This window comes from Zonotrichia leucophrys, chromosome 13, assembly GCF_028769735.1.
Source record: "Zonotrichia leucophrys gambelii isolate GWCS_2022_RI chromosome 13, RI_Zleu_2.0, whole genome shotgun sequence".
Taxonomy (NCBI): Eukaryota; Metazoa; Chordata; class Aves; order Passeriformes; family Passerellidae; genus Zonotrichia; species Zonotrichia leucophrys.
In genome coordinates this window covers 6,552,149-6,569,075 of record NC_088183.1, presented here as the reverse complement: position 1 = coordinate 6,569,075, position 16,927 = coordinate 6,552,149, and the positions used below count along the sequence as shown (strand labels likewise).

At 54.7% G+C, this 16,927-nt stretch overlaps 1 protein-coding gene across 2 annotated transcripts; it reads left to right on the top strand.

Annotated features, from left to right (window-relative positions):
* The first annotated feature begins 2,944 nt into the window (after nucleotides 1–2,944).
* SLC6A7 (solute carrier family 6 member 7) lies at nucleotides 2,945–16,788 on the top strand. 2 transcript variants are annotated; one of them, XM_064724995.1, is made up of 14 exons: nucleotides 2,945–3,186; nucleotides 8,919–9,099; nucleotides 9,761–9,892; nucleotides 10,459–10,693; nucleotides 11,171–11,309; nucleotides 11,582–11,716; nucleotides 12,344–12,447; nucleotides 13,008–13,132; nucleotides 13,495–13,607; nucleotides 13,683–13,814; nucleotides 14,140–14,239; nucleotides 14,593–14,693; nucleotides 14,909–15,076; nucleotides 15,981–16,788. In XM_064724995.1, exons 1-14 carry the CDS (start codon nucleotides 3,154–3,156, stop codon nucleotides 16,194–16,196), a joined length of 1,914 nt encoding a protein of 637 aa, XP_064581065.1. In that variant the 5' UTR covers nucleotides 2,945–3,153; the 3' UTR covers nucleotides 16,197–16,788. The 2 variants fall into 2 exon arrangements, with proteins under 2 accessions (XP_064581065.1, XP_064581064.1); XM_064724994.1 differs by having other exon boundaries at nucleotides 13,495–13,814; nucleotides 15,981–16,327.
* Nucleotides 16,789–16,927: the final 139 nt, after the last annotated feature.

The following is a 16,927-nucleotide window of genomic DNA, read 5'->3' as shown; positions in this document are numbered from 1 at the left end:
ACAGAAGGAAGATGCTCCACTGCCTGCCCAGAGAGGCTGCGGGTGCTGTTGACAAGATGAAATTCCAACTGATACCCTAATCTGGCGCCTGCCTGTTTGCACAGCAGGGTAAAAGTCCAGGGAGCCGTGGGCTGTGCCCTTGGGTCCCTGCCACCCGTGTGTGCACAGGGAGCCGGCGCGGGCGGGAAGAGGTAATAAATGCACCCACACACCCAGGCACCCCTTCCCCCTACACACACACACGCCCCTTGGCCGGGTGACGAAATGCATCTGCTCTGCTCCCCTCCCATGTCCTCCCTGCGCCCTGCATCTGCCGTTTGGGCAGGGAAGGGTGAGCCCTGCAGGGCCCTCCCTGTGCCAGGAAAGGGGCTGGCGGACACTGTGTCCCCACCAGCTTTGCAACCTTTGGTTCAAACCTCCTGGACACGTGTCACCTTGGCGGTTTCAGCCCTGGCAGGTGACAAACACCTGGTTCTGGCACTTGCAGCAGCTGCCTCCTGAGTCACATGTCCCACATGGAGCCTGGCCCTTATGGGAACAGCCAGCCCTCATAGTCAGGGGACCCTGGGGGCTGTCCCCTACAAGTCCCCACAGCGTCTCCCTGCTTCTCCCTCTACACTTTCCATCAGCTCCCACTGCCCAGCTTTACCCCTCCTTGGAGAAATCTTGAAGCCATCATCAAAATGAAGGCCTGCAGAGCAGGTGGCCGAGCAGAGCCGTGCTGTAGCAGCCTGCAGCATGGCACAGTCCCAGCAGTGACTAACCAGAGCACCACTGCCTTCCCCATGGCTGCAGCACAGAGCTGGGCACGCTCCCCTCCTGTGCCAGCTGCCTGCTCACCCCTTCCCACCCGGATCTGTGGGGGCTGCCCAGGCTGGGGGGGGCAAGGGTGTTTCCCCAGCCTGAGTTCTGCCCTCTCCTTGCCCTCACAAAGAGCAGGCAGTGCCAGTGGCTGTCAGGGCTGCCCTGGGGTGGAGGATGTGTGCTGTGCTTTGCCCATGGGAAGAGAAAGGTTTACTTGGTGTCCCAGGGGTGGCTCAGAGGTGGAGAAAATAAAACTTGCTAGAAAATGCTTGCAAGCCCTGTGTGTGCTGTCTAGTCCCAGCCCCTTGGGGACCAGGGCATGGGGAGAGTTGTGCACACCCTTGTGCTCTCCTGGGGATTTTGGGATCCCTAGATTACTGTGCTCCTTCTGGCTGTTTCTGCCTCTGCTGTGTGCTGCTCCATGAAGTGCATTTCATGCCAGCTCCAGGGCAATGCCAGACTTGGTCCAGCCCTGCAATGCTAAGCTGAAACATCCCAGGTCCCTGGGGTGGGACATCTACTCCCAGGCTGTGAAGAGCTGCTGGTGCTACCAAGAGCAGCACCAGACAAACCAGAAGAGCGAGTTCCAGGTACAGAGCATCCCAGAATTGGGATCAACATGGACATTTCAGGGCACCCTCAGCCCTGGGTGTCTCAAATGAAAAATACTGCCCTGTACACAAGAAGATGAGGCCAAGAAGTCTGCCCAGGGATGCTGAATGGTTTGGTGATCAATCCATGCTGGTGACATGGGGCTGGGACAGCTGTAGTAAGGTGGCACCAGGCTCTCTGATTCAGATTGCACTGGCATGAAAGGCACACAAAGCATCCCTGCCCTGCATGAGGGCTGAGGTAGGAGCAGTGCTTGATGCAGCCCCTGGCCATCAGCCTGGCCACCTCCAGTCTCAGCATTCCCAGCCAGCATCTGGGAGAGGGAGAAGTGGTGGGCAAGTCCAAGGCAGGTAAAAGCAGCCTGAGTGAATTCCCAAAGATACTTTTATTTTTGAGGAAGCTGTGAGTGTGTGAAAAGAAACGTTTGATGGGTTATCTAGTTTTGCTCTTTCCTCTTTTCTCTGGGAAATCCAGGTAAATATTAGCTCTAAAAGACCCATTGTGCAAATGCTGGGCCACTTCATCATGTTGGATTCCTGCCGAAATGTGTCTTTATCCTGAGAATACCTTTGCTTTCAGGTAAAATTTTCAGAAGTGCTTAGAGGGCTGCAGGAGCACAACTGCCACTAGATATCCTGGGTATTTGCTTTTATATCAGACAGGCTGGGTTCTCTCTGATCCAGCCCTGTCATTGTCCTCATCCCCACTCACATTAAACCTCAGTAAAGCATCTGGGCAGAAGTCTGGCTCAGACTGGAGCCTGTAGGGCACTTTCAGGGAAAAGGGACACATGTGGTGTCAGAGCACTGGGCACAGTCCAGGGATCAAGTGATGGACAAGTGGATATTATCATGGGAAAGAGTCTGGAGCTGTCCTGGTCCCACACTGGCCCTGGAGCATGTGGGGTTGTTCTTTCTCCCATTTCCACCATGGAAGTGGGAGGAGAAGGCACAGACCAGCGCTGCCACCTCACTGGGAATTTGACTGAGTATGAGGGTGAAAAGCCAGCATCTCCCTGGGCACTGGGGCTCCAGTATCCCACTGCTGACCCAAACTGGGACATCGGGACCTGGAGATGTGACCTGTGCTCCAGCACTGGGGCCATGATCTCACCCTGGGGGCTCAGATGCTCACCCTGGGCACTGCCCAAGGGTTGCTCTTGCCCTCGGTGTGGTGGGATGTGGGACTGGTGGCTGTGGAGCCTCCCCTCCCCTGGACTGCAGGCTGGGCTCAGGCAGCGTGGGGAGCAATCCCTTCTCATCTGCTCAAGCTCCAGCTGTGTCCTGCCACAGGAAAGTCCTCTCAGAACCAGACAGGAAGGCGCTGTGAGCTTGTGGCGTCTCTGCCATCACTACATGGGGTGCTCGGTGACAGAGTGACCCTAAAGTCGGGTCTTTGGGACACCTAGGGACACCTGATGCATTCGTGGTGTGAGTGAGGCAGCAGCCGTTCCCCCTCGCTGCCCGGGCAGGGTTCTGAGGTCCCGGATCCCCCTTTCCCTGCCAGGAGAGCTTTGACAGACAGACCTCCCTCGTCCCTCCCTGCTCCACACGCAGCCATCCTCCACTCGAGACAAACCTTTCCCCCAGCCTCGCTCCTCGCCTCCCGGCTCTCCGGAGCAGGTGCGAGCCCACCCCTCGGTGCCATCGCTCCCCGCTCCCCCTTCGCCCTCGCCGGCGCCGGAGAGAGCGAGACGCCGAGTGCCGGAGCGGGGAGCGCATAGCAACAGGGTGCGGGATGAAGCAGCTTCGGCAGCAGCAGCTCCGCAAGGTGAGAGCCGGCAGCGGGGGTGCCCCAGGGATGGGAGCAGGGGACCAGGGTACCCCCGGCAGGTGACGGGAGGGAGGGTACCCCAGGGCTGGGAAGGAAGCGGGGTAACCCCGAGCTGGGAGCGGGGGAGTCATGGCCATGGCCCCGCATCCCTGCTCGGGAGCCTTGGTGGGCAGGGATCAGTGGGATGTTGGGGAACAACGGTGGTGCGCGGGGCCAAGGGGAGATGGTGTCAGCGGGATGGGGCATTTCGCGCCCACTGCCCCTCCTGAGCTGCCCCCTGCCCTGCCCTGCCCTGCCCTGCCAGCGGCGCTGCCGGCCGTGGGTGACTCATGTTGTGTCTGCCGGGTGCCGTGGGTGGCACCGGGGCAGAGCTGGCTCCCGCAGCCTGGCACCCCGGGAATGCCGCTCCTGGGACTGCCCGGGCTCGGGGTCCCTCCCACGGGATGGGCGCAGGGGCTGGGCAGTGCCTTTCCCACCTCATCCTCATCCTCATCCTCATCCTCATCCTCCTCATCAGGATTTAAAGGGGTGTGGGTGATGTGGGGTCAGCTGGACGCTGAACTCTGGGTTCAGAGCAGAGCTGGCAGAGCTGCAAACCCCTTTCACCTCCTCCTGGGAACCCTTTTCCAACCCAGCTGCCATGCTTTCCCATGTAGGCTTCCCTCCATTGCCACTTTGCTCTTGCCAGTCTGAGCTCCCACTTCCCCCCGAGCCCTTTCTCTGGTGGAGCAGGGGGGCACAGGCAGTGTCAGCACAGCTCCATCGTGGGGATGTGCTGCTGCTGAATGGGCCAGTCCCTCCTGGAGCACCCCAGGCTGTGACCCAGGGCTGGGAGCCTCGTCAGCTACACCCTGTGCCAAACCATGCCCTCTGAACACAGGGCAGGTTGACTCTGTTGAGATGAATGAAAACCCAGGAGAGTTTTAGCCCTGCCAAGAAATTCCTTGGGTATTGGGAAATGACGTAAAAATCTCAGCAATGTCCTGGTGACAGCCAGCAGGCCCTGACAGCTATTTCTCCACTCTTGTTTGGAGGCATTGTTTGGCTCTTCTCTTTCTTCCTCTTTCCTACAAATTGCTTTTCCAGATGGCTTTGTGACTGCAAGATCCATTAAAAGTGGTCTTTGCCCCTTCCAAAGCCTTTCTGAGTCACTTGATGCTGGTGACCCTCTTTAGCATTTATTCAGGAATTCATTTAGTCCCATGGTGATCAGTTGGGATGGAAAGCAGATGTCTCTGGAGTTATTTCCCCCATTCCCAGTGCTGCTCAGAGCCCTCTGTCCTTTATACCCAAAACCACCATTGTTGAGCTGCAGATGGAGGACCTGGTGCTCACAACCACCTTGGGAGCACTGTGTCCAATGCTGGCATTGGGCTTGCCTGGAGCTGCTGGTGGCTGATGAGGAGATGGGCCCATTCCCACTGCAGCACCACCCAGCACCCTGACAGCCTCCTCTTCCTCTCATTGTGACCCACTGCCCATTGGTGAGCTGGAGTTTTAAGCTCTTCTTACCAGACATATGGAAATACCTCTTGATTAGAGAAGACCTTTCTCAGGCTCTAAGGATTTCAGATTGGTTTTGCATAATGTATTTTATTATTTTCTCTGGGGTTTATTTGGTAGAAATGGACTAAATCCCACTGGTGGGTTCCTGCTGTCCCTTCCCATACCTGGCCAGGCTGCTGAGCAGCATCTTCCTACTGAGCCACTGCCCTCCTCTGCCTGCCACAAACTGCCTGGAAACTTCCCCAGGGTTTTCAGATTAAAAACCACAAGTATTTGTATCTGTGCACACTCCTTGCACTTTGGACATTGCTGTAATGAGTTTGCTTCAGCCTCAGCCATCTCCAACCTACCTGTGCTGGCTCTGCCATCCCTGTCCCTCTGATGGCATCAGCTGTGACCCCGGGCTGGGGTCACCCAGGGTCAGTTCAGCCCTTTGAGGGGCTCCTCCTCTCCATAGCAGCGCTTTATTTACTTCACTCTGTAAGTGATATTACATTTGAATTCATTTTTATGCCTTTTTAAGATTTTTTTTTCTCTGAGAGATTAGCAAGCAATTCAAACTAATCTGAAGTGACTCACACTTTAGAGACTCGATGTGCTCAGATCCGCAGGGGAGAAATCTGGTGCTGGGTGGCATTTCTCTTGCTCAAAGGCTGTGATCACGCACAAAACACTGACAAAATAACCCCACAATGCCAGCTTGAATGGAGACAAAATAGGATGAAAACATACCTTTGATCTGGCTGGAGTTTTTTCACTCAGATACAGCTGAGTTTTGGTTTAAGTAAATTGGTTTAGAGAAAATAATTAGCACAGAGCCATTTCCTTACAGACCCGAGCTCTTATCTTGGCAGAGACTAAAGTGCTTTTTTTTCTCGGTGACCTTTGCTTTGCTGACTTCTTTGGGAGCATCTTTTGGTGCATAATGGGAAGTGGTGCTGTGTTCAAAGAGGCCCTGGTTGCCAAGGGAGCTGTTAGTGCCCGTCTGTTTATAACTGCGAGATGGGAGCCCGGCTTGAGGGATAGCAGCTGACATCAGTGGAAAGCACTGGAGCAGTACTGGAGCACTGGTGCACTTCAGCTGCTGCTGAAAAGAGAATTTCTGTTATGACAGAGGCTGAAAGAGAGCATTAATCTTAAAAAAACAGCTCTAGAATCAGGCTGGTGTGTGAGATTTCCAGCAGTCAGGAGAAGGGATCTGTGCTTCCCTCTGTGATCTGGGACAAGGATGGGCTGGAAGCCTTAAATATTGTGCTTTGTAATTCTTTTCAAGTCAGGCAAATAGGCCCATTTTTCTCTGATTTCTATGGGAAGGGTGGGATTTGGGGGGAATTTTGAGCACTGCCTTTGTGTGTGTTTTCCAGCAGCATCCCTGACCTGTATCTTCTCAGCTTGCCCAATGGGGACAAGTGCTATTGTCCTTTGGGTTTATGTGACATCTGAGTGGTCTCTGCTTTCTGCTCTGGGGTCCTAAACTTGAGCTATAGAGCTCCAGATAAAGATATTAACAAGGGGGGGCAGTCATTATTGAGACACAAGTGACAAACTACATCCCATGGCACTTGAAATGGTGGCTGGGGTGGGGACCAGGCCATTTACAGTTTGGACAAAGTCCCATTGGATCCTTCCATTTCCTGTTGTTGCTTCTGTGTTGATTTCTGTGCTACACCTCATGCACAGGCATCCACCGGTAATGAGATCTTGCAGCTCTACCTGACCCTCCTGCAGGTGTTTGGGATTCAGATAGAGATGCAGGAATTAGGCAACAGGATTTAATGATCTCCCAGCATCCCTTCTTGCTGGTTTTCTGTGATTCAAATCTGGAAAACAAGAGCTACCCAGGCAGTGTGATGGACAGGGAAGGAGTATTTTGCAGGGGGAAGACCCAGCTGTGATGGTCCCTGCCTGGCAGCGATGTTTGTGAGCACAGGTTTGAGCTGCTGAAATCTTTGGGGAGGAGCTCAGAGCAGCCTGTGCATCCCCTGCCAGCACAGGCAGCTGTGGGTCACACTCTGGGTGTGCTGGGCTCATTAGCAGGCACAGCCATGACCTGGAGGTGCTGCTGAACCACAGAGCTGTGCTGAACAACTGCAGGAGGCTGCCAGGTACTGATGGTTTTATAGCAATAGTATCACATTTGGGTCATATTTTGACTTTTCAGCCCGTGTTTTTGCGACATTTTCTTCTGGCCTTTGCCTTGTGATGGCGGCATCCAGCAGGGATGGGCTTTTCACAGAGGATTTTGGTGTTACAGCTTTGCTGGAGCTGTACATTTCAGGTTGGCTCTAGGAACAGCTTGCCCCTGTCCTGTCCCTCGAGGTGTTTGTGCTCCAGGTGGGAATGGGAGGAGTTTGCCTCTGTGTTTGGTGCCTCTGGGCTGCCAGCAGCATGTCTGCAGCGCCAGCAGCTGGGGGTTTGGGGTGCACCCTGCATGGGGGGAGCTGGCAGCCCTCTCCTTCAGCATCCTGGCTCGGTGTCTCCATGGGAACCAGCAGCAGGAGCATCCTCCAGTCCAGTCCAGCTGGAGACGAGGAGGAGGAGGAGAGGAGCTGGCTGCCACCATCTCTGAGGCCCTGAAAGGGCAGCACTGAGCTCTGGTCACCAGGCAGCTCTCCTCTCCTGGGCACTGGGCTCTGCTGCAGGCTCTGAGCACAGGTGCACACTGGTACAGGAGAGCCACAGCTCCTTCTGGCTGATCCTCCACACCCAGACCCCTCTCCTCAACCACATCCCAAGGGTTTGTTATCTGTAATAATGAACAAGTACAGGGAGATGGCGGCTTGATTTCTTCAGAGAGCTCAAGAAGAGAAGGTTCCTGTGGTGGTGTTTGCAGGGGTCCCACGACCAGGGAAGAGAGGAGAATGTTGACTCCATGTTTCAGAAGATTAATTTATTATTTTATGATATATATTATATTATATTAAAACTATACTAAAAGAATAGTAGAAAGGATTTCATCAGAAGGCTAGCAAGGAATAGAAAGGAATGACAACAAAATCTTGTGGCTGACCAAGACAGTCCGAGCCAACTGACTGTGATTGGCCATTAATTCAAAACAAGCACATGAGACCAATCACAGATGCGCCTGTTGCATTCCACAGCAGCAGATAACCATTGCTTACATTTTGTTTCTGAGACCTCTCGGCTTCTCAGGAGAAAAAATCCTAAGGAAAGGATTTTTCATAAAACATGTCTTTGACAGGTTCTCAAAGGGGCTCCTCTGGCCCTGCTCCTGGTACCTTGTCAGCAGGGACACCAGAATCCTCCTGTGCCTCAATACAAACATGATAAACTCCCACACCAGGGCACAGCAACACATGGTGGCACAGGGACAGGGTCCTCATTCCACCCCTTTGTGCTGCCTGGTTTTGCTGTGGGTGTTTCTGTGATGGGATCTCATCTGGCAGCTGCTGGCTCAGGCTTTCAGCTCTGAAGTCAGTGGGGATGATTTCCCTGCTCTCCTAAGGTCAGGAAACTGGGGGGATTCAGACTGAGCACCTCCATGCAAACCTGATGTACACCCATACAAACACAGAGCTGCCCTCCTGGTGCATCACCCCAACCCAAATGGATTGCAGGGCTGAGGCAGTGGGGAGGAAGGGAATGGGTTAATGCCCTGCCTGTGCTGCATTGATCCAGAGCACATTAGGAATTCTGGAAGGTCTCTCATTTCTCAGCAGGGACAACTGGGAGTATCACTAAATTCCCACAGTGCAGGATTTTGGCAGCTGGAAAAGTGTGGAAAATGCAGAGAGCAATGAGTGTCAGTCAGGGGAGTGCCTGGCATGGCACACATGGGGCTGGTGTCACCCTCCCTGGCACACCACAGAGCTTCTCCCGCTGCCCTCATGCCTGTATCCTGCAGGAGATGCAGAAAGTTTATTGTGGCCCCTGAAAGGATGTGTTTGGAACCTGGGCTTGTGAGTTGGGTCCTGGTGAACCTTCCCAGAATGAACTGGGACAATCCCAGGGGAGCTCTGGCCATGTCGGATCACATTTATCCTTTTTGTTTGCTCAGGGGCAGAGCAGGGCAGTGGCTGAGGAGGGGAACAGAGAACTGCTGGGACAGGGTGTTCCCAAGGCACAGGTCTCAGTGCTGTCACTTGGGGTCACGAATTCACTCACGAGTTCTTGGCACTTCTTGCCTCTCTCCCATTCCTCATTCTCTGTGTTTATTCCTTGCTCACCCCCTGTCTGCCCTCTCCCACCCCCTGGTCCCTCAGCCAGTGCCACCAGACCTCCTGGTGAGCCCCAGCAGCCAGGATGGGGACCTGGGCTCGGAGTGCCCCGAGGACAGAGGCACCTGGACGGGGCGCTTGGATTTCCTACTCTCCTGCATCGGGTACTGCGTGGGCCTCGGCAACGTCTGGAGGTTCCCCTACAGGGCTTACACCAACGGAGGAGGTACTTGGGCATCCTCTGCAGCGCTCAGTCTCCCACCCGCTGAGCTGGGATGGTAGAATATCCCTGAAGAAGCATCCCTTCCCCTTCCTGGGGCTGGAAAGTAGGACTGGTTGTGGGGTGAAGCCTCCTCCTGCCCTCCCTATGGTTGTTTAGGGCTTTAAGCACCTGTATCCATGTGTGGAAGGGATTTGTGAGCCCATCTCTGTATTCCTGGCCTTGGGCAAACCCCTGTGTCCTTGCTCAACCAAACACCAGCTCTCCTGGTGTCCAGCAGCTTCTTGGTCTGGTGTCCTCCAGGGTCAGCAAACCCCTCACAGCAATCAAAGGAGCGAGTGAACCTTTTGCAGTGCAAGAGCCCTGGGTGATGGTGGAAAATGTTGGTTCAGCTTCTCCCAGAGCAATAATAACTGGGGAATTTCAGGGTGTTTGTGAAAGATTCAAAGAGAAAAGAGAGTTGGGAGCAGTGGGGAAGCACAGCACCAGGTGAATCAGAGCCCTTTTCTCCTTCACTAACAGTGAGCTTTTGCTCTTCCCTGTCTTCCTGATTTTGATGTAGATCCCTCAGAGCCACACATATTGAATGAGCTTTGTTCCCTGTCACAGTTAGGCTTTAGGGGTTTGTTCTGTATTACTTTCAAGATTTTTTTTTTTTTTTTTGCAGGAGCTTTCTTGGTTCCTTACTTCATCATGCTGGCTATATGTGGGATCCCCATCTTCTTCATGGAGCTGTCACTTGGCCAGTTCTCCAGCCTAGGGCCACTGGCAGTGTGGAAGATCAGCCCTCTCTTTAAAGGTGCGTGAGTGAAGTCCAGAGCCTCTGAGGGACCTCTGCAAGAGCTCTTTGGTGAGGCCATGCACCAGCAGCAGCATCCCAGGGTCCTCAAAGCTCTTGTTAGAATCAAAAGAACCTGGGGGAAGGTGTGGCAGGCTGGAATTCCGAGTTAGCTGTTTTAGTAGCTGCATGAGATGGGTCAGTGTTTGAGGGCTCTGGATGGCATGGCCAGCTCTAGAAATGGTATGGAGGTTATTAAACCAGCTCTGGTACAAAATAGAGCATGAAAACAAAGCAATATACCTGTTAAAAACAAAGGTAAGAATAAAGCATTTGAGGAAAAGGTTCAGATCAAATACTTTTATTCTCAACATTAGGCTGGTGTAAAGGTGTTTGTATGAGGCAATAGGTCATCAATGCAGAGAATTGTCCTCATGTTATATTATAATGGCAATAAGTGGCTCCCCCAGCAGGTGAACCTTGGACTGGTTGCTCATTTGGCTGCTGAGGTGCAGTGTCTGACCCTGCTTTTGGATGTGCTTTGCTCTGCTCCAGCTCACTCCTTCTTTACCCTCTCCTTCCCCCAGGCGTTGGCATGGGCACGATCCTCATCGTCTCCCTGGTGGCCATTTACTACAATATGATCATTGCTTACGTTCTCTTCTACCTCTTTGCATCCCTCACAAGCGACTTGCCCTGGCAGCACTGTGGCAACTGGTGGAACACTGAGCTGTGCCTGGACCACCACGTCATCAGGGCGGGGAACAGCTCCCTCCCCATCAACATCAGCAACACCGTCAGCCCCAGTGAGGAGTACTGGAGGTAACGGGGCAGCCTGGGGACGTGGCTGGTGTCCAGCCAGGGAGGGGATGGGGAGGAGATGAGGGGTGAGGATTTGCACAGCTCACAGCACAGATGCTGCAGGTCTCACTCACGGGGGTGGTGTGGGTGCAGCAATGGGCCTGTGTGCTCAGCTCTGGGTGACAGCTCAGTTTAGCCACTGCGGTGTGGGAGGTGTCCATGTTCCAGTGCTGCTTTGCTGGCCGGGAGATATGCTAGACTAAAATGCATCCCACGTCTGGAATGGCTGGCAATTTGCTCTGGAGATGCCAGGCATCCCTTCTGGGCTCTCTAATACGTGCTGGAGAAATCACTCCAAGTGTTCCTGTTTGCTTGGCAAGGAGCTGCCAGTGCCTGTGATAGCTGACAAGGTCATTTTGCAGCAGAGGCATTTCTGGGGTCAGAGGGGCTCTGGAAGGAGGCAGCCCATGCTCACTGGCAGCTCTCCTTCCTCCCTAGCCGCTATGTCCTGCACATCCAGGGCAGCTCAGGGATTGGGGATCCTGGGAGGATCCGCTGGAACCTGTGTCTGTGCCTGCTCCTGTCCTGGACTATTGTTTATCTGTGCATCCTCAAGGGAGTCAAATCCTCTGGCAAGGTAAGGGCTGGCTGCTCTCCTCTGGGGGGACCTGCAGCGATGCTCACCAGGGTGTGCAGCTCTGCACCTCTGGGCAAGTGGGACCCACAAACAGCATCCGCTGGGTATAAGGTATTTTGGGGATGCCTTGCACACCCAGACACCTGCAGGGCTGGCACACCGACCCTACTGCAGCCCAAGGACCCCAGGGTGATGTGTCCCACCCTAGTGACAGGGCATGGGGGGCTGTGCTCTCATTCCCAGCTCTCCCTGCTGGCTCTGCTCTCCCACAGGTCGTGTACTTCACTGCCACCTTCCCATACCTCATCCTGGTGATGCTGCTCATTCGTGGTGTGACTCTAGAGGGGGCCTGGAAGGGGATCCAGTTTTACCTCACTCCCCAGTTTGATCACTTGCTATCTTCCAAGGTGAGTAGGATGTTGTGCAATTTGCTCAAGACACAAAAATGAACCTTCTCCTGGCACCTCCTGAATGCCACAGAGGCAGTTCCCTTACTCAGGTGTCTTTTCTGGCCACACCCTAACTTAAAGCTCTCTTGGTTGTTTCTAGACCAAAAATCTTTGTCCCACAGCTTGTCTGGGCCACTATTCCCATGTGTCCCCACCCCATGCATGTGTTTATGGCTCTGCATGGATGGGATGGTATCAAAATTCCCCTGAGTACCAGGACCATGGGCAGGATCATCCCAGCCCCTGTGATGGGCTGATGGGTGCCCGTGGTGGATTTGGCTGTTTGTGGTTCTCAAGAAATCCAAGAATGTGGAGTGGGGTCAGCAGTGGTCGCCATCAAGAGACCACCCAAGGGCATTTAATGCCCCACTGGGCTGGCCCTAAAACGTTCTTATATTAGCCCTTCCATTAGCCAGCTGATCCCCTATGAGTGGTGAGTGTTAACAAGGAAAGACAAATATCCCATAGGTTATTTGTGATGCGGAAGATGTGCCTGGGGCTCTGGGGAAGCAGATTTGTAATGTCATCTTCCTCATGTGGAGGTTCCCAACCCCTGCTCTCCTCAGCACTGCTTCCTTCCCCCAGGTGTGGATTGAGGCAGCCCTGCAGATCTTCTACTCCCTTGGGGTGGGCTTTGGGGGCCTCCTCACCTTCGCCTCGTACAACACCTTCCATCAGAATATCTACAGGTGGGAGTCTGCTGCTGTCTTGTAAAAGTTATGGGTTGTGGGGAGCTGTGAAAACCTGAGCTGGTGGGTTCAGAGCCAGCAGAAGCCCGTGGTGCAGCACAGTCACCTTGCTCTGCTCCTTGCACTGAGGGGATACCTGGCAGTTTGTGCAGGCTTGAGAAGAGCATGGGGATCCATGAGAAAAAATTCTCCTAAGCACCAAAGCAAAGCACCCAGCTCAGATGTTTTGGGTGTAGATGCTGAAAGCTGGGGATATTTGAGGCTGGAGTTGTGCATGTGTGCCCTGTGCCCAGCATCCAGTGTAGTTCACTGAAAGTGACACTTGTTGGACATTTTTTCTGACCCCATCCACAGGGGACAGAAATATTTAGAGGAACCTCACAGTATTATCCTTTAAATATGTGCTCCATTTGACCCTGGAAAGCACTTGCCATGAGAGGCACTGAAGGACAGTCTCAGGGTTACCTTACTGTGGCATCTGGGGCGGGCAATGCCACCGTGCACTGGTGTGGGGTGGGAAGGAATGAGCATGTTCAGAGCATCTTCCTCCTTCTCTGTAGGGACACCTTCATAGTGACCCTGGGCAATGCCATCACCAGCATCCTGGCAGGGTTTGCCATCTTCTCTGTTTTGGGATACATGTCCCAGGAGCTTGGGGTCCCTGTTAACCAGGTGGCAAAAGCAGGTGAGGCCAAACGAAGATGTTTTCCCCTTCCCCCTCTCTCTGGGTGTGCTCAGGATCATCCCTTCCAGGTTGGAAGGCACCTGAGGGTGTCAGCATGAGGGATGAAGGGGGATGCTCAGCTGGCCAGGGGGAGGGAAGGGGGCAGATTACTTCCTGTGGTGTAAATATTGAGTAACAAGTGATGTCTAATGATGGTCTGAGCAAGGCTTAGGCTGTTTCTCCACCCTCTGCCACAGGACCCCTCCTGCCCATCTTGCCAGAGTCCTGGCAAGTCTGTGCCATGGTGCTGCTCTGCTGAGCTCTCCTCCATCCCCACAGCTCTGCCACCACCTTTTCACCCTGCTGTCCTTTGCCTCCCCCAGGTCCTGGTCTGGCTTTTGTGGTGTACCCCCAGGCCATGACAATGCTCCCCCTTTCTCCATTCTGGTCCTTCATGTTCTTCTTCATGCTGCTAACCTTGGGCCTGGACAGCCAGGTGAGGACAGAGCCCAGGGAGCCAGCTGTGCACTCCAGGCAGCCTGGGGGCTCAGGGGACCCTCTCCTCCTGCAGTTTGCATTCATGGAGACCATTGTCACAGCAGTGACCGATGAGTTCCCCTACTACCTGCGGCCAAAGAAAGCTTCCTTCTCTGCCCTCATCTGCATCGCCCTCTTCCTCATGGGGCTCATCCTCACTACAGAGGTATGGCTCTGGGGGGATCCACTGTGGGACCAGCTAGGGACTCGTTTTAGGGAGAATTTAGGTCAGGAGCCAAGTTTTCTCATGTATATTCATATCAGGTGAGCAGGTGAGAGAGAGAGATGAGCCTGGGCTTGCAGAAGGTGTGAGGGCCAAGGGGAGTGACACAGTGTCACTCCCATCCCTACACCAACCCCATCAGGACACTGATCTCTTGAGGCTGCTCACTGCTGTCCTCCCCAGGGTCCCCAGCAGTCAGAGGACGTGGGTGGAGGTTTGCTGGGATGATGTTCCATGAGATGCTGGCCTCTGTGCTTTGTCTCCACAGGGTGGGATGTACTGGCTGGTGCTGCTGGATGACTACAGTGCTGGCTTTGGTCTCATGGTGGTGGTGATCACCACCTGCCTTGTGGTGACACGTGTCTATGGTAAGGCTGCCTGTCCCCACAGGGGCACAGGGAAGGAGGTGCTGTCTGTGTGAAGAGAGGGATTTAGAGGGAGCAGTAGGGAAACCAACAGCCTCACAGTGGAGCATGAGACTCTGCTCCCATCACCTGTTTCTTCTTGGCTGCCACTTGATTCAGCTCTCCAAAGGTACAAGTGGTGCTGAGCCTGGTCCTTCAGGCAGCACCAGCTGGGCCCTCCTGCACCTCCCAGATGGGTGGGAGCAGACTGCCTCAGAGGGTACAAACCACTGCTTGTGATCAGTGCAGGGCAGCCTGGTACAGACACAAGGCTCTGGGTAGGGATCAAAGCTTCTGAGTTCCTCTCCCTCCTGCAGGCATGAAGAGGTTCTGCCGAGACATCCACATGATGCTGGGATTCAAACCAGGCCCCTACTTCAGAGCTTGCTGGATGGTCCTGTCCCCAGCAACGATGATGGTAAACAGCTCAGCTTGAGCTGCTGGTTGGTGCTGGAACACCACAGTGCTGCCAGTGCCCCTGGGGGACCTCCCAGTGTGATCAGTTACTCTGCTGGCATCTCCTGCCCCAGAGACCACCAGAAGGACACCTCCTTCTTCTGGGAGGTGTCCATCATCTCCATCTCTTTGAGCATGAGACCTCTGGGATGATCTCGCTTTCTTCCCATCCCACAGGCTCTGCTGGTGTATAACATTGTCAAGTACCAGCCTTCTGAGTATGGCAACTACCAATTCCCCACCTGGGCAGAGGCCCTGGGCATCCTCATGGGCGTGCTGTCCTGCCTGATGATCCCCATGGGCATGGTGCTGGCTGTGCTCCAGGAAGAAGGGACGCTGTGGGAGGTAGGAGGTTCTGGGGCCTGACACTGCTGGGGAGCACCCAGAAATGTGCAGCAGGGAGCACCAGCCCCTGCCAAGTCAGTATCCCTGGAAGTTCCTGTATCCTCTCTCCTGGGGGTGTGTGTCCCATTCCCCCTCGCTGCCCATGGGGTGTGAGACATGGCATATCCCAAAGCATTTCCAGCAGTGCTGCTTCCCTTGATGCCAGACAGGTACTGAGTAAAACAGCTGCCCAAGGGGCAGCCCAGTGTGCATTCCCCCTCCAAAACAAGCCTGCTGTGCCCTGTGAGGGAGCACATTGTCTCCAGTGTGGGGTGGCCATGGGCACCTGGGACTTTGCACCCACTTGGCACGAGCAATGACACAGCAAGGCAGGCAGCTGCCAGACTGTGCAGGCAGCCCAGATGGGATCCCTGCCCTGAAAGGCTTCTCCCAGGAGCAGGTTACAGAGCTGCTGGCTGCTCACAGCTTTCCCAGGCCTCACTGCTCTCACCAGGCTGTTAAAAGCAGAAGAGCAGAGCTTGATGCCCTCCCCAGGAGCACTTGCTGGCTGTAACCTGGCTCGACACAGCCACGGGCACTGTGACATGGCCAGGAGCCACCTTGGCCAAGGCTAACCCCTTGTCTGAGTGGCTCTAGCCCCACAGCACAGGGCTGTAGCCCTACAATAGCCCCTCACTCCTACAAGCCCTCACCACCAACACACACAGCTCATGACACCTCCCCAGCCCACAGCAAGACACTTAGAATCAATCACCTTCCCAAAAGGTTTCAGGACAAGCTTTTGACCCCATCCCCTCCTCACTGGGGGTTCTCTCAGTCCCTGGGGGCCAGCATGGAAGGGTGGGTGAGCTGGGCTGGGGAGCAGAGGTGCAGGGTGCCTGTGCTGCTCTGCCTTCCCCCACAGCGGGTGCAGCAAGCCAGCCGGCCGGCCATGGGCTGGGGCCCGGCCCTGGAGGAGAACCGCAGCGGCACCTACGTGGGCAGCCTGGCTGGCAGCCAGTCCCCCAAGCCCCTGATGGTCCACATGAGGAAATACGGGGGCATCACCAGCTACGAGAACACGGCCATCGAGGTGGACCGGGAGATGGAGGAGGAGGAAGAGGAGGAGTCCATGATTTGAGGGCGCCCAGCGTCCCGCAGGCTGGGTGGGAGCTTGCCTCCCATTTTGCACAGGTTGCACTGCAGCACTTCAGGACAGCTTGGGGGGTCTTTCAAGGAGTAGTCAGGAGCTGCTGACCCTGCCAGGTTCCCCATCACCACCCTGGCCCTGCCAGGACAGAGCCGCTGCCTGTCCTGGTGCCCCGCTGTGTTTCTGTTCAGTGTGACAAACTGTGTGCTGAGTCTGTGTTTGTGTGACAGTGTGTGGGTGAAGTGTCACAGCTGTCCCATTCCCACCCGCAGCCCCAGCCCTGCTGTCCCCTCTCAGGGTTGTCCAGGGTGGAGGGATGTCCAGCTGCAGGAGGTGGAAAGGAGGAGAAGGAGCTCCTGTGTGTTGATCTGTTCTGTCTGTCTGTATTTGACTCCAATAACCCATAAACACATGTGAGAGAATCTGTAACAGCCTCCATTCCCAGAGGACAGCTTGTGCCAGAGTCCCACGGAGGTATTCCAGCAAAACCAGCACAAATCAGTGTCCTCCTAAAGCAATTTAACCTAATAAACAAGCAGTAATAAATGAGAAGAAGAATAAAAGAAAAGGCTTTATAAACAAACCAGGCTGTAGATCTCCTGAGGACCTTGGTGGGTCAGGGTGGCTCTGCCCTGTGGTGTCTGGCAGGGTTGGGGTGATTTGAAGGGAGAGCAGAGATGGTGTAACCTGTCCCTCATGTGTGCAGGGGATCAGGGACAGGT

Excerpts from the sequence above, each read along its gene's own strand:
- SLC6A7 (XM_064724994.1), top strand. The coding sequence starts at position 3,154 with ATGAAGCAGCTTCGGCAGCAGCAGCTCCGCAAG. Across the intron at positions 12,448-13,007 it reads TTCCATCAGAATATCTACAG|GGACACCTTCATAGTGACCC; the intron begins GTGGGAGTCTGC and ends CCTTCTCTGTAG. Across the intron at positions 14,240-14,592 it reads TGTGGTGACACGTGTCTATG|GCATGAAGAGGTTCTGCCGA; the intron begins GTAAGGCTGCCT and ends TCCCTCCTGCAG.